Here is a 26,999-nt window from a genome sequence, read left to right as displayed (position 1 = left end):
TCCCTAAATTTGAATAATTGATCATTATCATTATATTTTTGACTAACAATTAACTCCAACAATGTTTATTTAAATTTATCTCAACAATTAAAACTTAAATAAATTCAATTTCAATCAATTGTTTTGCCATTACAATTAAACAACTGATTAATTAGTCATAATCAAAATAACTACACACCTTTGATTTAAATTGTTGACAGGATTGAAGGATGATTATGATTATACTTATACAAAACTAAATCATGTTAATTTTAATTGTGATACTTGATAATAATTAAAGTATCAAAATCTAATTTCATCATCAACAACAATCAGCTTTCCACTCAACATGAGCACTAATCAATTAATTATATAACAATTTAAAGATTATCTTATTTAAATTAACATGATTAACACTAAATCGTGATGATATAATAATAATAAAGAGTCACAATTAACTGGGAGACAATTTAAATTGTTCAATTGTGTTGATTGAATATCAATCAAAATTAAAAAGCTTTTCAAGATTATGATTAATTTGATAATAATAATAGTATAGATTTAAATTGTTCAACTAATTATAATTTCATGTTGTTAATTGTCAGTTAATTACAATGATGATGATAGTTTTCCTTAATTGTTTTCATTTAAATCAATTATCATTTGTAACCATCTTATTTAAGGTCAACTAATATTTACATCAATCAAAGTGACACTTAATTGTACAATTTAAGGTGAACAATTTAATTTTCCCCATTGAAATAGTGTTGATAATTTATTAATTGTTGTTAATTTCTCGCTATTTATTATTAATTTCATTGTTGATATTAGGAAATAACCTCGAACCTGATGATCAATGATCAATCTTAATTGTTGACCATCAAAAGGGTATTTAATCAACTTCCTATATGAATAATATAAATTGATTTAGATACTTGATTGTTGAATAACAATTTAGCAAACAATTTAAAATTAAAATCGTGACTTAATTTAAAGACTAAATCAGAAGCTAAATAAAGTTGGTTAAGTTAATTTTATTTTTCTCTTCACATTTCCAACCAAACTAATCAAATCAAATCAACAATTTAAATCGTGTTTACCTTTAAGCTAATCAGGGCTTTCGGAACAAAATTAATCATGTTAATTATTGAGATATCGTTAATTGTGATTACAATTAGTTCAATTGAAATGAAACCTCCCAAAGGATTTACAGAAATATCAATATAATTGTGGAAACTTTTTTTCCCCAACTTCTAAATCAACAGCAACAATTAGAATTAACAATTTAAAAATATATCATAACAATTAACCTTGTTCTTGGAAAAACAAAACAAATTTAATTACAATTAATGATTAATCAACATCTCATTGGTTACGTTGATTAAGATAAACAATTAAACTTAACTTAGGAAAACAAAACAAATGAAAGTTAATTGTTAATAAATCATCCGACTGATTAGTTAATTGTTACTTTGAAAAGCAAATTAATTGAGCTCCAATTAAATCCCATGGACAATTATAATAAATCATCTAGTTTTTAAATTGTAGTAAATTAATCAGGATAAAATAAACAATTTAATTTACAATTTAAATATTATTATTAAAAAACGAAACTTTAAACTTTCATTAATTGTAATTCACAATTTTCAATGACAATTAACTACCGTTGATTGTAATCAACTACCGATTACAATTTAAGTAAAATGTCATAAGTTAATTACTCACAATCAACCTACAACAATTTAAACATAAATTGTAATTTAAATTGTAGACAAAACCGATTTTTAATTCTGACCTTCCAGTAAATTTCTGTGTAAATGATAACAGCAACAATTTAAAGGTTGATTACAATTTAGTTAATCATTTCTCCTCGACCTTAATTTAGTTTAATAGTTAAAAGTGGAAGACACCTTCGCATTGATGATTTAGCGTTGATTAAGTTGATTGTAATCAGAATGATGATCAACAGAAAAGTTAATCAACTTGATGATGACGATTTCATTTTTCGTGTAATACCTAAAATGGTTTGTTCAAGACCACGACAATTAAGTTAATCAACAACAGGAATAATTAATTGTAATCACCACTCTAGTTGTAAGTTCATTGATTTATCATCGATAGTAAAACTTTCATATAGTCAACAATTAACAACTAAATCACAATCAACTAAACTCATATCATTTAACACCCAATAACCATCTAAGTAAATCATTGATTATTTAATTCATAATATTATGTAGTAATTAAATTGATTATGATTATGGTTGATGACGATTCCAACGCCCAGATTAATAATTATAATTAAGAAATTGGTAAATTGTAGTTAAACGATCATCATTCAAATCGAGTATGAAAACTGTTAGTTTCAAGTTGATTAACTATTAATTGTGATGATAAATAAATGTTGATTGTTGATCGAAATCAACAATTGAAAACTTTGCAGTAAATTGAGACTTTACCTTGGCCTTTTAAATGATTAAATTTAAATCACAATTAAATTATTGCATATTAATTTTGTGAGCAATTGTGTTTACCTGTAGTGATTAAGTTAATCAAGAATGTGAAATAATCAATTTTGATTGTGGCCTAAGTGATTCAATGAGCTGATTGTTTCCAATTGGTGTTTTAATCAGTTGTTTTTCAAACTTTGCCGGAGGAAATTGAAAAATTAGTTAATTAACTTTCATCATTAAGTGTCAACAATTAATTGATTGCTTTAAGCTATTTGATTCTTAAATACTTGTTGACACTTTTGATTAACTTTCTAATCATTTCATCTTGTTTTAAATGTGTGATAATTATGATTAATTGACAATCGATCAAATTGATTAGGAAAATACAAAATTCATTTGACAATATAAATCATTAATTGTGAACAATTTATACATTTAAATCATTGATCATCATGGTTAATTGTTAAGATATTGATTGTTACATCAACAGCCCAACAATTTACTGATAATCATTTTTAATTATTGATAAATAAGGTTAATGATATAACCTTGAAATTTTCATTCCAGGAAATTAGTTAATTGAATCAATTTAATTAACTTGATTCAAACAATTAAAGGAAACAAATTAATATAAACTGAAAATAATAATCAATCATTGATTATAAGAAATTGTTTCAAGTGAAATTAAATTAATTTAGCAATCAAATTGTTATAAAATAACAAATTTAATGATGACTAAATTATTTGATTGTTTAATTTTAACCTTGATTAACTGATTGTTAAGATTTAGCTAGTTCTCATCAACAGTTAACAATTAACCATTTTAATTATCATTATCATGATTAACAATTCATGAGAAATATGAAGAAAAGCAAATGTTTATTTGATTGTTAATGTTTTTAATTAGCAAACAATTTATATATATAATAATCATCACAATATATTAATTGTTGAACAATAAACAATCAAGTAAACAAGAGTATCAATTAGTAGATGAATTGAAAATGTTAATCATTACGATTTAAATTGCTTGATGGTTTAAGGTTATTATTACATGATAAAGATAAACAATCAACTAACCATGAGAAGTAACAATTAGGAAACAGTTAATTACCAATCGATTAGCTGAGTGACCATTAACTAGCCAAATGATAAGAAAACAATAATAATGGTAACAATTAACAAGTTAATAAGATAATTAATCTACACAATGAGATTAAGGTGATGAATTAAATGAAAACTTTTCCAAGCAAAAAGGATAAGAGGTTAATCTGTGTAAAGGTGGGGCAAAGGATGAGAAGATGATGAGAAGATGATGATGAAGGATTAGGAAAGATTTTCTTTAGAAACATTCATCTTCATCTTCCAAATGATAATCAACTGCTCCCAGGGAGTTGGAATACTTATCATCACTTTTGACTCTCTCTCTCACACACACATAGATGATAAAGAGAGAGAGAAAGATAATCATCATCTTATCGTAAAAAATGATGATAATTTTGTATCAAAATGATGATTAACTGATAATCCTTTGAAAAGATGATTGAATAAGAAGATAATTTAAAAATCTTTCATCATGACTCTTCCTTGATCATCCACCCACTCGGTTAGAGAGAGAGAGAGAGGGAGGGAGAGAGATCTCGCCTTCTCTTTTCTCTCACTTTCTATTTCTCTCATCACTTGTCATCATCATCAGAAATTCAGGTAGAACAGAATTAAAAAGATAATAAGAATGAAGAAAAACCATCGCCCAATCTGAAAGAGAAAAGGAAACTAATCTTTTCCCGCTTTTTACAATGAAGAGAAAACTTTCACTTTTCTCTTTCTTCATCTTCCATCTTCTCTGTCTTCATTCTGTTGATCATCTTAATCACCAACAATTAACTGTAAATCCGACAAAACAAAACGCTCACACATAACACACACCATAATAATCATAATGGTAACAATTTACTATCAGTTGGCCTTTTGTCTTCAATCGTATCACTTGTAACAATTTAATTTATCTCATTGATTAAAATCTAATTGTTTATCTGATCAATAATTAACCAAATCATATAATCAATATTCATAATCACAATCAACAATATTGTGACCATCATATTAATTGAATCAAACATTTGGACTAAAAGTTTTCTCATCAGTTTTAATTTTAAACGATCATCAGTTTTGTTAATTGTTACAATCAACTTAATTGAACTGAAAAAGTTTTCATATTTTTACAATCAGTTAATTGTTATGTTTGTTTGTTTGGTGTTTTCATCCAAATCAATTTGAATGTTTCTATTGGTAAGTTAATCACAATTTACTGTTAATTTAATCACAATCACAATTCCTATCATACCTTTTTCATCAACACAATTTAAATCACAATTTAATTTTTTTCCTCTAATCATTTACAATCAATTGGGTGCTACCTTTTTTTTTATTTATTATTAATTCCGTTTCTAATTGTTGATTATCATTATTTCATTATTATTACAATTTGTGTTAATAATAATGATAAGTTAATCAACAACAGTTAACCCCCAAAACAATTTAACCTTGGATTACAATTGTAATACAATATAAAGATTAAAGAAACTGAATTAACTGAACCCAATTAGAATTGAATCTGATTAGTTAACTAATCTTAATGATAATCAACTGATTTTTAAATAAAGTGATGTTGCCCTAAGGGTAAATTGTTGTAAACATTTTTTGTTCATCTTATCACATTGTTGTAAACTGAATTACTTTTAATTGTTAACCATCAATTTCTAAATGATAATCAATACAATATCCTCTTTACAATATCCTTCATGGATAATTTAATTGTATCTAATCAAGTTAATTGTTGCAAGAAAAAAATAAGACCAATTTAAATATCGTAATGATAGTGACCATCAATTGGATTTAATTTTAATTCAATTGTAAAGCAAATCATTGATTCCGATATGTTGGTTAATTATTACCAAATAATCATTACATTTCATCCGTAATCAATGGTGATTAATAATAATCAGCTAACAATTAGATTTTAATATTTTAATCAGTTTAGCCTTTGAGATTTTCAGATAAATTAATTACCTTGATTTAGTAATTATAACAAAAATGTTAACTAATATTAATACAAGAAACTGACCAACAATTGATCAATTATTATCAATCGTTGGTCAGTTGGGATCAATTAAATGATGAAAGTTTCATTGACCAGTCATTTAAATTTCATTGATTAACATGTAACTGGACAATAGTATCAACTGATCAGTTAATTTTAATTACCTTCTAATTGTGTAAAAATGGTTAATTGTGATAATGAAAAGTTGAGATTGACTGACCGGTTCTCCAATTAAGATCACCTTATTTAAGGTGTTATCTTATATTCATTGTAATCTCAATACATTGTTACGTGTTCGAGGCGTGTTAACGTGCTAATCGTACGCGTTTGTTTTACTTTCACTTTCCTCTGTCTACATTTACCTGTCTATTTCTTACCTCCTCTCTTTCTCTCCCTCTCTCTCAAGGTGTGTAAGGTTTTTCCAATTGATTTACTTTTCCACCTTATTTACTGTTGACCATTTACTGACCATTCACATTGAGCAACATTTTCTTCATCATTTGTTACTTGTTTTTATTATTAAATTCTGATAAATTATCACAATTTTAATTTTCTTTTTAAATTCCTTCAATTCAACTAGTCAACTTATTATTTGGGTTCCTCCTTAATTATCATCAACAATTTACATTTTTAGTTGATTAAAATTAATCATCTCAATCATGTTTTCAGTCATCTTATTGATATTATTGTTTATTGATGATCATCATCATGCTAATCAATAATTGTTGTTAATTTTTGTGAAAATTTAGCTGATTTTGTTATTGTTGAACCAAATTAAATCTTCACCCCAAATGATTTGGTTAATCATTTGGACCAATTGGTCAACTAATCAACTAATCATTCAATTGTGATCCATTTGATTGTCCTTGTGATTTTTGTTTTGTTTTCAACTTTTCTTTCCTCATCTAACAACAATCATTGATTTACAATTAACTTTAACAATTAACTCTGATAATTAATAAAATGGTAAGTCGATTGTTTCGTATATCCTTAATTTCACCAAAAAAATCAACTAATTGTCAGTCATTTCTTGATTAATTTCTGTAAATTTAACCAATGAATTTATTAGATTGTGAATGTTAACAAAACTTTCATCAATTGTAATCAAAGTTGAACAATTAAAAATTCAAAGTTTAATCATGATTCTGATTCGGTTTTAATTGCTAAGGAAAATAAATCTAAACCTTTAAACACTAATTATCGTTTAATGTTGATGATTAACTTAATCCTTATTAGGATCACAATTAAATGATTGAAACAAATGATTAGCGATGAAAGTAAATAATAACAAACAAAATCTGACAAGTTTGTGATCACAATTAAATAGTAAATCGAAACTGAATAAAAAAAAATGAAAACAATTAACTAATTACCAATTTGTAGAAAAATTTTGTCCAAACAAATCAACCAAATACAAATTGTTTAATTGTTTTAACGCTTCATTTGATTAACCATCATCACTATTAAGATAAATGATAAACAATTTAGATTAAGGATTAAGATTGTTGATGATGATTAAGCTGATGATTAATTTAAACGCACCTAAATTGTTTCAAGTAAAATTTGTGCCAAATTCAAGGTTAATTTATGAGAGAAAACTAAAAGTTAATTGTAACAATCAACCAAATTTAAGCTTCTTGCAATTAAAATAATTCACCTTTAATATTATCCATTGTAAACAAAACTCACTTTTACCTTAATTGTTGCAATATTATCATATCTTAATTCATATATATTAATATTAACTTACCTGTTTTCATCATCATCATTGTTATATTAACAGTAACAATCATAACAATAACAAGTTAATCATTATGATTAAAATGATAATTGAATATTTCATTTAACAATTAGACTTTCACTTTACCTTGATCAACCTTTTTTTTAAACGTAAACTTTTTTTCACCAACAATTTAGTTAACTAATAACGGTAAATTTAAATTTCCTCGTTGATATTAATATGATTATTATTATCAATTAATTTGAGATGAATTCAGCTTGACAATTAATTGTATGGTTGATTAAAAGAGGAAGGAGTGAATTAATCTTGTTGATTGTTTGTCTTGTTGTTTTGTATTAATATTTAGGATGAACAATTAAATTAGTTTTCATTTCATTTGATTTTCTGTCAACAATTAACCTTTTCATTAGATGTATTGATTGTCTTGATTTACTAATTTATCATTGACCATTAAAATTGACCTGAAAGTTGATTAATAATAATAACTGATAGACTCTCCTTGGTTAAATTGTGATTGGAGTAAACAATTTGATGATTGAAATGATTTAACAATTGAAAATAAAGTAAATTAAGAATCAATCTTGATCAACCTTGATTAACAATTTAATCAACGAAACATTTATTTATTTATTATTATTATTTTTCTGCCCAATTAATTGTTGATTATCAACTAGAGTAAAAAAATTTTTCTTAATTGTAACAACCAAACCGAACCCAATTGTATTTTAATTAATTTGCTGGTGTTGTCAATCATCAATAATTTAATAAATATAACCAGCAACGCCTGACAATTAGCAATTAGCAATTGAAATTAGATCGATTGATTAAGTTGATCTATTTTCTTTTTTAATTGTTTAATCTGTTGATTTAATTGTTTCGATTTTTGTTTTCTTCTTGTTGATCATTTAGACCTCAGCAATTTATTTACTAACCATTTCGGTGACTCTGGTTATATCGAGTCCCTATCATTTTGTATTGGGAAACAATAACGGTGTCAACGGAACGTCAACTTATAACTTTGGTTATGACACTCGAGACCATCCGGGCGGAGGAGGAACTGGAGGTGGACTTGATACTGGACCTAGACTGATGAGAGAGGAGACCCGTTTACCTGATGGCACTGTGATCGGCCGTTATGGTTATACTGACCCTTTTGGTGTCTTCCGTCAGGTTAAATATGTTGCCGGTTCAACGGGTTATTATGCTTACGAAGATGTGACCGGAGGTTCGGGAGGGTCAACATCGTTACCTCTTTTTTTCAAAGCGACAGCTCGACAACGTGATCTTGGTCTTGCCTCGGGTATCGATCTATCAGCTAAATTTAATCCTCCTCTTTATCATCCGGAAGCTCATCTCGCTGAAAGTCCGTCAACTTCCTCCACACCCTCACCATCGACAACACCTTCTTCAACCTTATCACCATGGGAAATATCATTCAAAAAACTGTTGATTCCAAGTAAAAATCAACAATCAAACAGCAACAACAATGGTGATGATGATGGTCAATTGTCTCACCATCATCAACACCTTCATCACTTTCATCCTAACCATCAATATCCTTCAGCTAATAGCCGATTATCATCTTTATCTTCATCTTCTCCACCAACCTCATCACCTCCTTTCCAATTTTCATCTTCAAGTTCAACCCGAAAACAATCACGTCTCATTCATCCCTTATCTCCGCCATTAACAGTTAATCAAGGCCAAAATAACGGTCAACAATTAACCCCAAATAAAGACAAAGAATCATTCAAACAATTATCATCACCAACTTCCTCTTCTGGTTATACTGACGGTGTTAATCCTGATGGTCAATCACGATACAACCAACGACCACCTAAATCGGCCTTTCAATTTGATTATGATCAAGCCAATAAGAAAAAGTTAATACCTCAACCATCATCAGCTGATCTCTATGATGGTAACTATAAATCGTCATCAACCATCAAAAGTAATTCAAATGACGATGATGATCTAAAGGAATTGGAAAGTTATAGAATACAAAGTGACCTTAACATTCATCCTTCATCTTTATCACGAAGACGATCGCCAACGCCAACAATTATATCTTCATCCTCATCACCAACAACAAGAACAACCCATCAACAATATAACAAGGTTTCCGTATTACCAACAACAACAACAACAACAGAATCACCATCAACAGAAACAATATCAACTACAACAACAACTGAACCGAAAGTTTCACGAATTGAGGTCAATTCTGGTCGATCTGATATCAGTAGGATAGAGGAAAGTGATAGATTAAGAAGATCAGAGGAATCTTCTTCAGAAAATTATCCTAATCATGGTGAAATTAATCATAATCATAACGATACCAATCTTGAAACAATTAGCATCTCCCGAGAGCCAGTTCTTGAAGAGTCAATTGGTTCTGATGATTTGGGTGAAACTGAAAGTGTCCGAGTTACATCAAGTAGTAGCAGTAGCATTGTGAGTAGTAGGAGTTCAAGTGATGTCATTGAGAGTTTCAATCCAGATTCTGAAATAAAGCCTTCATCATCTTCATCTTCCTCCTCTTCATCCTCATCATCATCATCCGCATCCTTGACACCTTTACCCATCGGTGATATTACTCGTTATCGTATGGCGACAATACCTGAAGTTGAAATATTATCTACTTATGGAACCAGATTATCAAATCCGATTGATGGTCAACCAGAATCAATGGGCTACTATGATTCAAGATTACTACGAGGCTTAAATTATGATGGTAAGTAATTATTTCACCAATTAATCTGATAATTATACTTACGATAGCATAACAATCAACTCAAATTTTCATTTATCTCCAAATAGACTCGAGCCTTGAACCTCAACCAGTTTACAAACCAATAATTGCAACAACAACTTCACCAACAACCACAACAACAACAACAACCACACCGATTGTAACAACACCAAATAATGAAAATATCGTCGATTTGATAAAATCAAATGAACCTGATTCCAATAAATCAGATTCAATTGTTAATCCATTAGTTGAATCAATTTCTGTCGCAATTACATCAACCCAATCAACAATAGGTGAGAGTAAACTTGATGAAAATGATAAAGACAATGAAAAAATTGATTCAAAGTCATTTGATGAATCTCCAATTGAATCAATTTTAAATCTACCCGATCAATCATTACCAATAACAATTAAATCAGATGAAATAATTTCAACAACAAGTTTACCTGTAATATTGAAATCAAGTGAATTACCTTCAACATTTAATCAATCAAACAATTCATATTCATTATTGACCGATCAAAGATTAAAAGTTGCTGATAGGAATGTTAAAGTAACACCTAATTTAACCCATAAACAAGTTATTAACAATCGTTTAATAACTGGTTTAACTCGAGTATCACAATCAGTTACTCTATCATTGAGGACGGAAGGGACAACCACAACAACCACACCACCACCACCTCCACCAACATCAACATCAACATTACCTTCAATAACAATGGAAACGTCAACTGGATTAGATGAGATAACAACGGAGATTAAGGGTTTACCTGAGATTAGCACTGATGATGAGCCGACAGAATCATCAACGCCAACACAATCAACAACAATATTATCTCCTTCCTTATCATCATCTTCATCACAATCACCACCAACAACAACCTCAACAGCAGCAACAACAATAAGCTCATCAGTTGATGAGACAACAACAGTTAAATCTGATATTGATGATGAAATAACGACACAATTAAGTAGAAACAAAAAGATTAATGCAACTGAATTAAGTAATCAACCAATTAGTTTATCAGAATCAACAACAACTCAGGAACCATCGACAACAATTAAAGATAATCTATTAATTGAAGATCAACTATTAAGATTAACATCAACCGAGGCCACTCCATTGTCAGCTGAATTGACGATCAAACAAAATCAATCTAATTGGTCTCAATCAATCAATAATGATGTTAGATTATCATCAACACCAACAACAACAGTGTTACCTTCATCTTCATCTTCATCTTCATCTTCATCAGTTGATTATGAAAATATTTCCGGTGAACTGAAAAAGTTGCCAAATGAAGCTGTTTCCAATGGAATTGATAATCAACCAGTTAATTTGAATCAAAGTGATAATCAAGGTAATAATAATAAAGCTAAAGATGATGAAGATAAATGGGTTGAACGAATTTTGTTTAAGGCAAATTCATCTCGAGATGAACCTCATCGAATTGAAACTCGACTTGAGATTCCCAATGATTCAAACAAACCGATGAAGAAAATTGTCAAAATTTGGTATAAAAGAGGAAGATTTTTCGTATCCGATGGATCGTCATCTTCATCATCCAAACAATTAGATGGAAATAACGTTAAAAATGATGAGATAAATTCCAACAATAAAGAGAAATTACCTCGAACTAAAATAATTCGTATTCCAAGAGGCCATAGACCCGAAAGAATCGGCTATCGTAAAGGTGTTTTCCTCAATAAGATCCCGTTCACAACAACATCTAATCCAATTACGATCCAAGATTCAACAACGACCATTTCATCAACGTACTCGACATCAACCCAATCAACACCATCACCATCATCATCAACAACATCAACAACAACTCCTGTGTCAACATCATCAAATAATATATCATCAACACTAATTACAACATCAACCGACAAAACCTTATCAGAATCACCTACACAATCAATTATGACAACAGAAACATTGTCAACCTCACCCACAACAATTAACATGCCATCAACCACACCAGCAACAATATTACCTGATGAAACTGAATCAGATAAAATAATTACATCAACATCGCCACCAACGACAACAATCAATTTAACAACGACTATTAATCCGATTAACACAATCAACTCCGAAACCGCATCAACAACAACGACAACGACAACATCAACATCTTCATCTTCATCTTCATCTCCATCAACAATTATGACAGTTAAAGAGACCACAGAAACACCGGAAGACTTGACAACAACATTATCATCAATTAAATCAACCATAACTTCATTACCATCTTCATCTTCATCTTTATCATCAATTTCATCCTCAACATCAACCGTTATACCAACAAGTGATCAGAATACAATGATTAAACCCTCATCTCTTTATGTCCCTCCAATTGCAAGTTTATTAAGATCATTAGTTAATAATCAAGCCTTAATCAACCCTAAATTACACTCACAATTTGGTCTATCATCACCATCATTGTCAACAATTAAAATAAACTCAAAAGATTTATCATCATCATCATCATCAGCAGCAATTAACAATAATCTTTATGTTCCTCCAATACCTTTCATTAATTCAGAAAATGAATTTGAATCTAAATCCAATATCAAACCGTTAATTTCAGTTAATCACAATTCACCAATTATCCAATCAATTGGTGTAATTAACAATGAAAGACAATCACCTTATCATTTACCACTTACCTATTTTCATTGATAACAATTAAGAGAAAGTTGATCATTTTTTTTGTTCCTCTTGTTGTCATGTAACAATTAATAAATTGTTACAATTTGTATTTGTATTTGCTTTTTGTTCATCACAATTATCACCTTAATATATAAATTGTTATATTATTTTTTTTATCCATTTAATTGTTGTGATCAATTTGACAATGAAAATGAAAATAAACAAACACATTCACAATTAACAAACTATTGACTTTATTTGATTTAGAAATTGTAACAATTAACACTAATTGTGTTCCTTAATTGTTGTTCATTTCTACTTTTGTAATAAGCTAATCAACAGTTGATTAGATTTAATCCAATTGATTGTAACTCCATAATCGATCGATGGACAAACAAAAAAACTCGAAAAATAAAGAGAAATAAAAAGAAAGAGAAAAAGATTCAAATAGACAGAGAAGATAATTCTCTTTCTTTTCTTCTCTGTCTATTTTATCTTCCATAGGATTTTCCATCCCCATGAATTCAACCTGAATCTTTATTGTAACCATATGTTGATACCAATTCCATGTTATTGATTTGTTGTCTTCTTTTCCTAAATTGTTGTAATTAAATTTGATTCTTTTTAATCATAACTGTAAATTGTTAATTGTCAACATGGAAATGTTCAGTTCAATTATTGATAAAATAATCAGCGAAGCTCAACAATCATCAACAAATTCAATTGTCAATCAAGCTCGAGACCTAAAAGGTTAGTGTTGATTATTTAATTTCCCATTGATCATTTTTCTGGTTTTAATTTTACTCTTTGATTGTGAGACAATTACAATTATTAAATCACAATCATGATGATAACCTGATCTTAATAAGACTTACATGTACCAATGGATAATAGTAATAATAATCAGTTGAACTCTCTGTTGATTCAATCATGTAAATCTGATTAAAGTGATTAACCAGCACTTCATTTAGATTGTCATTGATTATCAATAGATTAGGTTGATGGTCTGAGTGGTTCTTGATAATTGTCATTGATTTAACAATCAAATTCAAGTGATTATCTCACAATAACAGGTATCCTATGTTTCTTAATGGTCAGTATTGTCCAGCAGTTAGAATATGTTTCCTGGTTCTATTAACTCAAATAGTCAACTTGACCTTAGGGCATTGAGGTAATTCAACAAAATGGACTCAGGTTGAAGGTCCAGAAAAAAACAATAAGATCTCACCAAATGATCTCGATTTGTTTTTCTCTTTCTTTTCTTTCTTATCTTCCTTTATCTTCCTCATCTTCTAACAAGATAGAAAGTGGTTATTGTCACATAGAGAGATAATTAAAAGATTATCAGTTCACCAATTAACCTAATTTACCCTTCAATCATTTCAATTGTTGTCCATCTCTCAATTTGCTTGACCATCACTTTTGACAATTTGATTATTCTGTCAACCATTTTGTTTATTACAATAATCAAACATTGTCACACAAATGAGACACAATTAATTAACCATATTGATGAAGTATTTTACTTATTTTCCATTACCGGTAATTAACTTGATTATCCTAATACAGAGCCAGCAACAATTGAAGCATTCAAATCAACCATATTGGATGATTATCTCAAGCTATTAGCTAATTGTGTCTCATGTAAGAACAGTAAATTGCGACAATTAGGAATCAATGGTTATGAGACAATTATCCGAGATAATTCATTATGGAGACCCGATGTTTGTGAGAATCATTTTTTCAATCAAATAATTTCATCAATCGGATCAAAGATAATCAATTGTAATGAGATAATTCAAATTGAATTAGTCAAATGTCTACTTGAAGTTACCTGTTCAAGAATATCTCACCTACGGTTCACAGATCTTGAAAAAGTTTCAGATATTTGCTGTTCAACGATAATCTCATGTTCACCTTTAACAATTTCATCATCAAAAGAATCACCATCATCATCAACAACAACAACAACATCATCATCATCACCATCCTCGTATTCATCAACATCAAATTCACTGGCAGCATCACTTTCATCATTAGCATCCTCATCCTCGGTCGATCCATTAATTGGGTCATCAACAGTGAGCCCAAAGATCACTGCATCAACGGCAACGGCAATTCAATCATATCGTTACTTTATCGGTTACCTGATAACTGAAAGTTCAATTGAATTAAGAGATGCAATCAATCATCAGATTATTCCGCTTCTCGATTCTCTGACAGGTAAAATTATCATTCTCAGGAAAAGATGCTATTTACATGGTAAAGGTGATAAAAGTTCACGGTCTCAGATTATTTTGATTTCATTTCAAATATCATTCAATTTAAAGTGTATCAATGCCATATTAACTTCATTGGAAATTGATAAATCAATTGAAAAGGATTTAACTGATTTCGTTTGGTTAGTAAATATTAATACTCATTTTTGAATAACATTTCAATTCTTTGTTAATCTTTAGATGATCGGTTAATTATCTTGTCTTAATTTTGCGATAATTAGGCAAAAATTGGGTCCGATGTTGATTAAATTGTTAAACTTTAATATGAATCGAGTAATTAAATCTCCTCGAGTCGATAAATCATCAATCAAAAAGAATCGAAAAAATTCAAAAGATGAAATTTATGGCCGTGGATCAGAATGTTTATCATTTAACGATAAAAATATTATACAATTAAAGGAAGTTTATGGGTAAGAGCTTAATTAATCAATTAAATTGTTCGAAAATTATCATTATTTTCCTTTAATCGATCCAAAGTTTAAGAGTAAAATCTTTAAGATGATTTGTTTCAGCGATCGTGTCAATAGTTAATTGTTTCGAATTATTTTATCATTAATGTTATTTTTCATTCTCTTTCGATTATCTTATAGAGTGGCTCGTGAATTGGTTCGTCTTTTTGGTCCAATTAAGTACATGAGGCCAGTTTTAGAGTCGATTTTTCATCGAATGCTTCTTTATCCATTGATTCACTTTCGCTTTGAGGCTCTTCAATCAATTAAAGAGGTAAATGATTCGAGATTTGAAACTTACGATTTTCACTAATTAATTTCAACAATTTCTCTCTAGCTATTTAAAGACAATCAGTGTCTAATTAAATTATGTACCACAGTTGATTCACCAACACAATTATCTTGCACCGACAAGGATTTAAATCTGATCAGAATGTAAGTTGACCGGAAACGAAAATCAAAAAACCGGTTACCGGTTTCGGTTAAAATCATATGTTTTTGTTTACTTTTTTGTTTGAGAGTTTGATTGTTGATTGATTAACAATTTAATTCTAATTTTAATTTTGTTAAACTTTTAATCAATTCTTTTCTTGTTTCTCACCTTATTCAGAATAATTGATTCACTGGTTGAATGTAGTTCAACTAACGATCAAGAGATTATCTTTCAAAGTGTTTACTGTATCATCTCATTGATTAACAGTTTGGACTCAATTGTTTCCGGTAAAAATTTAACCAATCAAGGTTATAATTGTGTTGTTGAATCTGAAGATAATTGTGGTAATGATGGTGATGGTGAAAGGAGAAAGGTCAATTTTGGTAAAGGTGATTCTATTGATACTGAAGAGGGTGAAGATGAGGATTTATCTCAATCAAGTAATGATGTTTTCACTCAACCTAATTTGGTATTACAATCGGATAATGAGATGGAGATTACTTCATATAAGAGTAAATTAAAGGAGATAATTGATAATCCTGATGGTGATGATCAAAGTGATGATAATCAATGTAGTCTTGATGATGATTATGAAGCCGATGAGGATGATTCAGCTTCCGATGAGCTGTTTGTAACTGATGAAGGTGAATCACTTAAACAATCAGTTAGTTCATTTGGATCACAATGTACCCTTGATGAGAAGACCAATCAAGATGATGATGTAACAATCAGTTCGATAATTGAATCAAATGTCACCAAATCAAATGTCTCTCATGATAAAGTCTCTCTGAATGGTGAGAACAATGAAGAGATGAGAGAAGACAATCAACGGAACAATTATCGATCTCGAATCATCTCAGAGGTTCGGCAAGAAAATGAACGTCAACAAATCATCCTGGATAATCACGATTCCCTAATTAATCAAGAACGGGAAAATGCTCGCGATATGATCAAGGATCTAATCAAAATACTCGGTGATTTATTGACCATGAAAAACAGCGTTCAAATCGACAATGAACTGCAAAAATTTGCTTCGAATTTCTGTAAAAGTGAGTAATTAACTTAAATTCGAGTTGAATTTGATTCTAACCTTTCATTTACTTTTCTTATTATCGATTAGCAATTTGGGAGAAACGTAAATCAACAATTATCACTTCATCCGATCCACTGATCATCAATGGCGATGGTGTTTATTTGGCTGTTTACTCAACCCTCTCATTGAATTTAAAGCTGATGAAAGACAATTACTACAATTTAGCTACACAATCTAAACCACCAATTACTGAGCAACAATTTATTGATGATATTTACAATTCTGGTGTTTTGGTTTACCTTTCATCAACTTGGCTTGCTGAGCTTTACCAGCAAGTTTTGGTAAATAATTTACTAGGCGATGTTGGTTACACTTATTCATTGTCTAACAATATTGCCTTGATTAATATGATTAGAGGTAGATGATTAGTTAATTATTCTGTTATTTAAATCATGGTAATTGAATATAATCTGATTTGAATTTACTTTTTTATCCTCTTATAGATATTGATGGTGGTGATCAAGAAGTTGCTGGTAGCTATGAATTATCTGGTTATCGTAAATTAACTCAAACCAATTTACAATTAACGACAACAGTTAAAGATGGACAGAATATCGGTCAAGTGATTGCTCGTCGTCTTGTTGATACATTTTGGGAGTCGATTATCAAAATAATGGAATCAATTTTCACCAATGATGCAAATTCATCTTCAAATTTATCTCCATTTCTTTTACTCTTAAATCATGACAATGAAAAAAGTTCAATTGAGAGACGGACAATTATGATTAATTGTCTCTTGGCTTTGCAAACAGCGTCCAAACTTTGCATCACTTTGGGACTGCAATCACGATGCAAGGGAATCTTTCATTTGTTAACACGAGCGATTATCGTCAGCCCACATTGCGTTTCTATCCCATTATCAACATCTAATAGCGAGATGAGTACAAATGATAGTAAGGAAAACAAAGGATCGGTAGTTAGATTGTTGTCCAAACAAAATCCGATTTCTCTCCATGTTTCTCAAATTTTAAGTCTTCGATCAATTCTGACCACTGGCCTACAAATCGCTACTCACTGTGAACCCTGTTGGGACTATATTTTTCAATCTTGTGCCTTTATCAGTGAATTGGAAAATGATTATTTCTCTTCTAGAACGAAAAAACCTTTCAAAAATCGATTAACATCACTACTTCGTCCAAGGAAACAATCAGCTGATCCAACACCCGAATTAAATTTCAGTCAACATGAGATGTCTTCGTCTTTACTTGGAATGGAAAGTGAATCTGATGTCAATAAATGTCTCGATCAATGTATTGAGACGGTAATGAACGAGAAGAATGGACGTAAAGGTGAAGGAATAATCGTCGATTCTTTATTGGAAAGATCACTTGAATGTTTATCTCACCTTTCTGATCGTCTTTTTACCGAGGCCACGTCGCGTCTTAATCTTAGATCCCTTCTAACTTTCCTTGAAGCTTTGATTGCGAATTCAAGTAACCAAATCAATAAGATTTCAAAGAAATCAAACATCAAATCGACTTCCATCTTATTGTTTAGTCGATTCTGTGATGTTCTACTTCGAATCGGTAAATCGGGTCGACCTTTGGTTCATTTTATGAGATGTTGGGGTCTTTCAGTTCCCCATCTAATTGAGGCTTCCAATTGCTCTAAATTTGACCTTATCATCTGTAAATCGGCCGTTTCAGCGGTTAACGATATTATCTCAACTATATTGGCGATTCACACCGAATTAGATCATTTCCATTTCAATGAAGCGCTTTTCATACCCTATGAGAAAATTTTACGATTAGAACTTTGTGATTCTGATATTCAAGAAATGATCGTAAGCTCAATCTGTGGTTTCGTTGAAGGTTCCAGAGAAGATATTAAATCAGGGTGGCGATCATTATTTGCAGCTCTTCGTGGTGTCGTCTTACCAGAATCGAGATCAAATTTACCGATTTCCAAAAACAATTCCAACCAGAATAAGATTACCGAACCAACCGAACGGTCAATTGAACGGGTCCGCCAATTACGAGTTATACTTGACATATTTGAAGCTTTTCTCAATACCCAAAAGTTGGACATCTTTGCAAATTCAGCTCTCGATTGTATCATTTGTCTACTTGATTTAATGAGAGATCCTCTTGAAGATGAATCAAATCAACAACCAATTAACGATGATTATGATTTACCTTCAACTCCAAATGAGACTCACTTTGAAATTGATTGTAAAAGTCTAAATGGTAATGATGATGTTGATCTTTGTCTTCTTTCATTGAAATATCTTCATCAATTTGAGTCTATGCTTCGATCGATGTACAAATTACCCGATAGTCCATTTTTCATCTCTTCCCGACGGATAACCTTAAGCGAGGAACCCAAAACCATAGAGATACCAGAATATTGGTCAACTGAATTATCATCATTGAACTTTGATGTTCCCATAAAATTGTCATCCTTTGATAAACCTTCAAGGATACTTAATGTTTGGTTCACTCTGATCGATGGTATTTTTAATTGTATCAATCGATGTCCCAAAATCCGTCAAGCAAAAACCATCGAGACTTGTATGGCCATTCTAGGAACCTTAAGGTCAAATCCGGGAAATCAATTCGCAATTTATTGTATTAATCATTCGGCTCTTCCATTCCTTCAAAAATGGACTCATGAAATTAACTCTCAACTCTCTTCTCTATCATCTAATTCACCCTCAAGCCAATTAACTAATTTCAAGCACTTTTTTGGTTTAATTACACATCTAATTGTTCAACATGTCAAATTGTGGGCTGAAGATGATCAATCATTGATTGGTGTTGATTTAATGATTACACAAACAGTTATCATATTGATTGAAGCAACTCAATCATCATACAAAGAGTCAATATCCAATCTTGCCTCTTCTTGTTTCAGGTAATCAATTTAGATTTTGTTAATTGTGTTGAATAGTTTACTGATTAATTGCCTTTTTCATTAATTGACAGTCATGTTATTATGGAAACTTATCAATACTTTGATGAAGAAAAATGGTCAATCATTTCGATTGCTTTTCGTTTAATGCATTCGACTTGTTTAACATCAATGGTAAAGTTAATCAATGCTTTTCCCAATCGATCGTTAGATTTTTACAAAGATCTTGAAAGGATTCGAGTTGTCGCCCGTCGAGTTCAGACTGTCCCAAAAGCGGATCTTATAACCAAAGGATTAGCCCAACAAGTTTTCCTGTTGAATTTTCAAAAACCTCGAGAAAATGATCAACATTTGAGTGAAAATTTCTCAGAGACTGAGAAATATTTCATCTTTGAGATAATCACAGACGAAAACAATGAATTCGAGTGAGTTTCAAATGAACTATCCTTCAATCTGATCAATGAATTAACAGAAACAATTTACCAATTTTCTTACATTATTAGAATACCATTTCGTGATTTAATCAGAGAAATTAATAAACATTCAACGTTGGTTAGATTAATTGGATCAATCGTTTTATCTGGTAAAAGATTCACCGTTTCTCCGGTATCTTATTTCATTGAGATTAATGAGAATAACAATCAACCCGATGATCGACCGATTGCAATCAGTTCATCATTTGTCTCACAATCGCTGGACATGTTGATGGATTCGTATCGTGATTTCCATGAATTTGACACCAGATTAGGATTAAAATTGGTCATCCAGAAAATGGCCCGTCTTCATGTTCCCGCTAATCTTTATAAACAATCAGCCTCTTGTTTTGCTACTTGTTTCCTAATTTGTTTCAATCAAGTTTACCAAATGTTAATTGATCAGGAGAATACAAATCAATTGGAAGATATTGACTCTTTTGGAAGCAATTTACGTAAAACATTTGACCGATTATGTGGTCACTATACCGATTTCATTGTCCAGGGTCAACAGGAAAAGGGTAAAGTTGACCAGCTGATGGGAAATCCTGTCTTCCTGTTTCCGGAATCATTGAGTAATAGTTGTGAATCAACTTGTGACCAAGATGACAAAGATAATATAAGAAATGAATTTATTATTGATGATATTGGACGGGAAAGTGACCTGGAATCGTGTAAAGAGATAAAATCAGACATTGAGACACAAAATGAGACCAAAAATTATATCGTCATGAGTAAAAATCGTATCGATTCAGTGATGAGAAATTATCGTAAATGGAAATCACAACATTCACCTTTACCTCCATCATTTAATGATTCTTGGAATCAAAAGAATCAACTTCCTAAAAGGTATCGAGGTAAATTGTCCGAAGTGACAACAATTAACAATGGATTAAATCAACAGGATGGAAACTGTGATGAACTGGATAAAGAAGGAGATTATCTGATTAAAGATAGCGAAGCTTATGAAACCCTTTACTCTCAAATCTTAATCTCCATCTTTCAATGTTTATTAACTCTCACTGATTATCAATTTAATCATCTTATGCCCTATCTTAATCAAGGAATCGAAAGTCTAATCATTTATTCACAATCAAAAGAGTTACGATCGTTAATTGCGTTGATTTACCGTCGTTACTCACAAAGAAATTAATTATTCTTAATTGTTTACTTTCTAATATAATTGTCATTCCATTTAATCTTATATTTTTAATTGTTCATATATTTGTGTCTTGATCAGTCGTTGATTGTAAATTAATTATCTCTCTCTCTCTCTTTTCATCTTGACAATCAATTGTGATCATTATCTTTAATCACTATTTATGTAATTAGATTGATATTTATGTCATTGACTATCAATTAATCTAAGATTTAATTACAATGTAAAATTAAATGATTGATTCATTGATTGTGATCTTAAATTAAACTGATCAAGTTGATCAATTTTCTGATTTTATGCCAAGAATGTTATATGTTAATTAATCGTAAACATTGACAATATTAATTAGACGATTGATCTTATGAATATCCTGAAATAGACACTTACTCATGAGAGATTCATAGTTGCACCAACAATTGATTCAACTAATGATTTTGGACATTAAATCATAATTAACAGATAATTAAAAGTTATCAAGAGTAAATGAATTTTTTTCAAGGTGTAAATACAATTTTCCCATTGAGAGGCGACAACTGAGCCTACAATAGTTGGCAAAAGTGTAATTTAAACACCAAAGAAGTAAACAGAAACTACAATTTACAAAATTTAATTATTTAAAAGAGATAATTAAATCATCACTTACCGTGTATATTTTATGAAGAAAAAAAAACAATTAAAAGTCAATTAAATGTATTATCAAAAATGAGAACGAGTTTACCATTAGATTTGATTGTAAACCATTTCCAAGGAATCAAGTTAAACCATAACATCGGTTCAGTTAATACATTAGATGATTAAATTAGCAACACTTTGACAGGTAATAATTTAAGTTCACTTGATTAATTGTAATCATTAATATTACACAACATTAACTTCAATTATAAAATATTGATCCAAATGAAAATTTCTCAATCAAATGTTCACTTTACATTCACCAAATGTTACAACAATTAACCAGCTAATTGTTAACAATTCAAGCAACCCCAACATCAAGACAATTTAGAATATTAAATTGAAAATGAGAAACTTTAATCACCATTAATAATTAGTTAATTAATTGTAATTAAAAGAAAAGAAAACAAAAAGATCACATGATCATCATATGTTCTCGTTGCTAAGCAACCGGGGCGAAAGAGTTTCTGATTGGCCTTCACATGGAGACCAGAAAATTGATTCTTTTTGTGTTTTGGTTAATTGATTAAAACTAATTCTTTTTAATTATGATTAATGATTGGGAAACATTTAATTGTCTTTGATTGTCAATCAAAGTTGTCATCATGTGGATCGTTTTAATTGGTTTTCTTTTCTGTTCTTTTCTGTTTGAGTTTGGATCTTTTTCTTTGATGAGAATGGTGAGTAGCCATTTTTACCGCAATTCTAAGAGATTTTTTCTATTCTTTATCAATTACTTTATTGGTTAATTGGTTGTTTTTTTGTATTTATTTCTATTGTAAAGGTGAACAAGCTGATGTATAATATAGCCAGAGGGTGATAAAACTCTGTGTTAAGAGGGAAAGAAGAGGAATTTCATCTTATGTTGATGGAGGAAAAGAAATCTTTTCAAGTATTTTTTTTTCGTTTTATGTGTTTTCTCATCTTCCAGAGTGATTATATCAACATGGAACAATCAGAAGAAAAAGATGATGATGATGATGATGAGAGATAGTAAAGAAGAAGATGATGTTTCATTTCTCAGAGTTTGTCGAATATAAAAAAAGGCAGATACTTGGCTGGTGATAAGAAAACAACAAGGAAAACAACCTTCAATTCATCCTGATGCCGAACTAAACATTCATCTTATATGAACGATTCATGGAGAGAGAGAGGGAAGAAAAAGAAAACCTGTTTCTGTTTATCTTTACCATGAAATTTAGCCTCTTTCCCTCTGAACAATCTGAGTGAATGATTCTTACCTATTCTGATGGACTCACAAGTTACCAAATATCCAAAAGGAAAAGCGGATTCGTTTGCAGGGGGAAAGAAGACGGGTCTCTCTCTCTCTCTCTCTCTCTGGGCAAGAAACTACCTGATCCTCGATAAATTCATCCTATTTGGAGATGTCAATCGTCAATAATTATCTTACGGGAGAAAGAAAGATGAAAGTACTTCGTAAGGTCAGTGTACCATGAGAAGAAAACAAGAAGAGATCTTAATGGCAAGTGAATAACAATCTTTTCCTTAGAACGAGATAATCAACTGAAAGAAAAAGTAAAGAAAAAAGAAAGAAAACCAAACGTAATCACCAAGAATATAACGTTGTTAGTTAATTTATGGTTGGATTGTTGCTGTTGTTAAGTCTTCATAATATTACGAGAAATTAACTAATTGCCCTCTCATCAAAATACAATGGAAATGAAAGTCAAATTAACTTGTTATTTACATCGTTTACTTATGCTTCGTTGATGTAAAATCAACATGCAAATTAAGAAATTTGGAAAAGCTAATTGGAGGAAATTTGATTGTTTCGCTGATCATAACTTACATCATCCAACGTCTTCCATCATTTCTAACATGCTGTTGAAAACGATCATTTGAAAATGACGTGAATTCTGTCAATTGGATAAAAAGTATCACAAGTCTCTGGAACCACGAGCCTTACATGCTCATCATAAGGGTGTTATATTGGTTTCTCTATTGTTTCTCATTTCTCCACCGCCTAAAGTACATAATCTATTACACACCCAATCAGAATATGGTGGAGTACATACAAGGAGTAGGAGTATAAAACAATTGAAGAAAAGGAGTAAACAAAACACGATAAAGAAAAGAACGATATTATAATTGAAACGAAAGATTCTACTGGCGAAGAGGAAAAACAAAGAAAAGACGAAGATACTATGGAAAGAATAGAAAATTAGAGAATCGTTTCTACTTCTTTTTCTTTATAATACAACAATGTTGTTAGAAGAATTAATTTATCACTTGATTAAAGAGTGAAAATGCAACCCGTGAATCCACAGAGTGACCACCAATGTACAATCGCCACTACATTCCCACTGACCATTACTTTTCTCTCTCTCTCTTCCACCTTTCCCAGAATTCATGATGGAATACTTAATGATAACCTGCCGAGGAGAAAGAATGAATTTCTTTCTCACCTGTTGATTGGAAAAGTTGATGAATCCATTTTCTCAGAACCGAAAGTGTTATGTAATCAAATCAGGGAAAGAGATGGAAATTGAAAGTCTACAATTAAATCTACACCAACAAAAGATATTCAAGTTAACAGGCCAAAAAGAAACATTGGCTGATCAAGAGAAAGATGAACCAGAACCTGAAAAAGTTTCTTCTTTTCTGATGACGTTTTTTTATATCTTCCAACAAGAAGAAGAAGAAGAGAAAAAGAAAAAAGCTCAAATAAGTTATGCGTCAATAGATATTTGTGCTGTTAATGTTGATTATTTTCTCTTCATCAACAGTTGAGTCTCCATGATGATAATTATGATGATAATCTCGAATAGGATGGCTAACAGAGCTGCAAGAGAGAAAGTCTAACATGAACATAATTGACTGAATTTACATGAACCAGGGGAATGAAAAGAGGACAATGAATAAGAAAAAGAAGATAGATTATTAATTATTCAGCCTAAAGAGGAAAAGGAAAATATTTTCAAGATGAAGAAAATGATGATAACTTTGTTTGCCTTTATAATAGAATTGGAGAAAAACTGAAAACGTGTTGGAGGATAAAAAGAATAATAATTTTCCTCAAGGTTAGAACTCGAAACAATAAGAGAAACAAAGGGTTCTATGTCCTTTTTCATTCTCTCTCTCTCTCTCTCTCTCTCTCTCTCTCTCTCTCATGTTCTAATGACAATAGGCCTATTAATATTAGAACTGTCAGTCTACAATAACAATCAACAAGGTGGGAGCAGATGATGATCATCAGATGAGAAGAAAACAAGCTTACAGAAAATTTCATCGGCCATATTTTTCGTTCAGATTTGGTAACAATGGTAATCAGATGAAACAAAAGGATTGAATGGAAATCAGTGTGAATATAAAAAGATCATGATGATAATACAAATTTCACGATTAATTCAGCAAATACAATCTTCTAATACCATTGGAATCAACATTTTAAGTTTCTATTAATACATTTTATCCACATCAACTTAATCCAATTGGAATCAACTTCTATCCTTTGTTATAATTGTTACCAAAGGGGTTTTTGAATTGGTACTTGGTGATTACTTTGCTCTCTCTCTCTCTCTCTTCCATTGTATTTCAATCTCTCCCTCGTATAATTGTTCAATGGACATCAATAGGACTCCTACATGATAATTTCATTTCATTATTTTCTGCTAAATCATCAACATACTTCAATTTTCATTATCATTTTGCTTTTGTAAAAGGTTGATTGTTAACACGCAATGCTCTGGTAACTAAGCTATTATATTCATTATCAATGTTACCTAATGTATGATGATGATGATAAAATGATTATCATCATTGAACTTCCCTTTCCCTTTCTATTTCTCTGTCTCCATGTAAAAAAATGAGTGATTACTTGAAAAAAAAAGAGTTGAAATAATAATAGAAAGCTCAATAACCTTGGATTACCCTGTTAAATAATAACCCAATCCAATGGGGTTTTCTTAAATTACTTTAATTATCAACAATCAATCTAATCAATTGTTTAATAACAAGTCAATTCCTAATCATCAAAACCATTAAATTGTTACTCTTTTAATGTTTACAAACAAATATGAAAACAATTTGCTACCAATTCGCTGATCGTATTTGAAAAATTATGTAATAACATTCAGACAATTATAATTGCTGACAATTAACATTAATCATGTAATGAGTTAACCATGAAATCAGTTCAATTCATCAATTGTTTATTGCGGCTGAAAAATACAATCTAATTGATGAACATCAAGATCAATCATCAATGAGAAACAAAATGGAATCAAAGTTTCTAATTAAAAATATTCTTGATTGTTACTTGATTATCTTTGGATCTTTTTTACTTCTTCTCAACAATTAAACGTATTCATGATTCCAAACAGGTAAACGGGTTGAAAGAACTGGTTAAACCAGGTAAACCTACTCATCTTAATCACTAAGATAATCAAAATCTATGGTTAATTTTATCTTCTTATTAACTTAATTAACTTTTTCTTAAATGCATACACTTAATTGCGTCTTTAATTCAGTTTCAACAATCACTCCAATCAAACTAATTGTGATAAAAACTTTTCACCTTCTCACATTTTTATGAATTCAGTTTGTTTTTTATCAATCAAATTAGTTAATTAATCAACATAGATAATCAACAATTAGCTAAATGCGTATGATTGTGTATATGATTAGCTTTTAGTGTTTAATTCACAATTAACCATACTATTTGATTTAATTGTAATAAGATGCATCTACAATCATTAATCAATATACACACAAATTGAAAGTGATTAAATCAAGAAGCCAAGTAAATCAAATAATCAACTAAATTGATTATTAAATAGCCTTGAATTTGATTCAATCCTTAATCACAATAATATCAAAAACCATAGTTTTTTGTTTTATTTTAAGTTTGATTAAGTTGAAGCCAAGGAAAAATGTTGATC

General features: G+C 30.2%; 2 protein-coding genes and 1 long non-coding RNA gene across 6 annotated transcripts; all 3 read left to right on the top strand.

Moving 5' to 3' along the window:
- Positions 1-4,152: 4,152 nt before the first annotated feature.
- On the top strand, positions 4,153-12,854 carry LOC128397445 (serine-rich adhesin for platelets-like). 2 transcript variants are annotated; one of them, XM_053358172.1, is made up of 3 exons: positions 4,153-4,721; positions 8,183-10,007; positions 10,094-12,854. In XM_053358172.1, the coding sequence occupies exons 1-3, from the start codon at positions 4,710-4,712 to the stop codon at positions 12,718-12,720; spliced, it is 4,464 nt and encodes a 1,487-aa protein (XP_053214147.1). In that variant the 5' UTR covers positions 4,153-4,709; the 3' UTR covers positions 12,721-12,854. The 2 variants fall into 2 exon arrangements, with proteins under 2 accessions (XP_053214147.1, XP_053214149.1); XM_053358174.1 differs by lacking the exon at positions 4,153-4,721 and adding an exon at positions 6,028-6,498.
- A 92-nt stretch (positions 12,855-12,946) lies between these two features.
- Positions 12,947-22,037, top strand: LOC128397444 (brefeldin A-inhibited guanine nucleotide-exchange protein 3-like). The gene is made up of 10 exons (XM_053358171.1): positions 12,947-13,440; positions 14,260-15,091; positions 15,191-15,379; positions 15,560-15,692; positions 15,756-15,853; positions 16,029-16,900; positions 16,972-17,301; positions 17,388-19,797; positions 19,869-20,219; positions 20,298-22,037. Exons 1-10 carry the CDS (start codon positions 13,347-13,349, stop codon positions 21,418-21,420), a joined length of 6,432 nt encoding a protein of 2,143 aa, XP_053214146.1. The 5' UTR covers positions 12,947-13,346; the 3' UTR covers positions 21,421-22,037.
- Positions 22,038-22,609: 572 nt separating this feature from the next.
- On the top strand, positions 22,610-26,347 carry LOC128397446 (uncharacterized). 3 transcript variants are annotated; one of them, XR_008326946.1, is made up of 5 exons: positions 22,610-22,778; positions 22,883-23,540; positions 23,609-24,087; positions 24,464-25,139; positions 25,247-26,347. It is a non-coding gene; the product is annotated as an uncharacterized LOC128397446 (long non-coding RNA). The 3 variants fall into 3 exon arrangements; XR_008326945.1 differs by having other exon boundaries at positions 22,613-22,778; positions 23,609-24,787; positions 24,846-25,139; positions 25,247-26,343; XR_008326944.1 differs by having other exon boundaries at positions 22,613-22,778; positions 23,609-25,139; positions 25,247-26,342.
- The last annotated feature ends 652 nt before the right edge of the window (positions 26,348-26,999 follow it).

This window comes from Panonychus citri, unplaced genomic scaffold, assembly GCF_014898815.1.
Source record: "Panonychus citri isolate SS breed McGregor unplaced genomic scaffold, ASM1489881v1 Contig00033, whole genome shotgun sequence".
Classification (NCBI taxonomy): domain Eukaryota; kingdom Metazoa; phylum Arthropoda; class Arachnida; order Trombidiformes; family Tetranychidae; genus Panonychus; species Panonychus citri.
The sequence above is the reverse complement of the archived record's forward strand: the minus strand, read 5'-3'. Positions and strand labels throughout refer to the sequence as shown.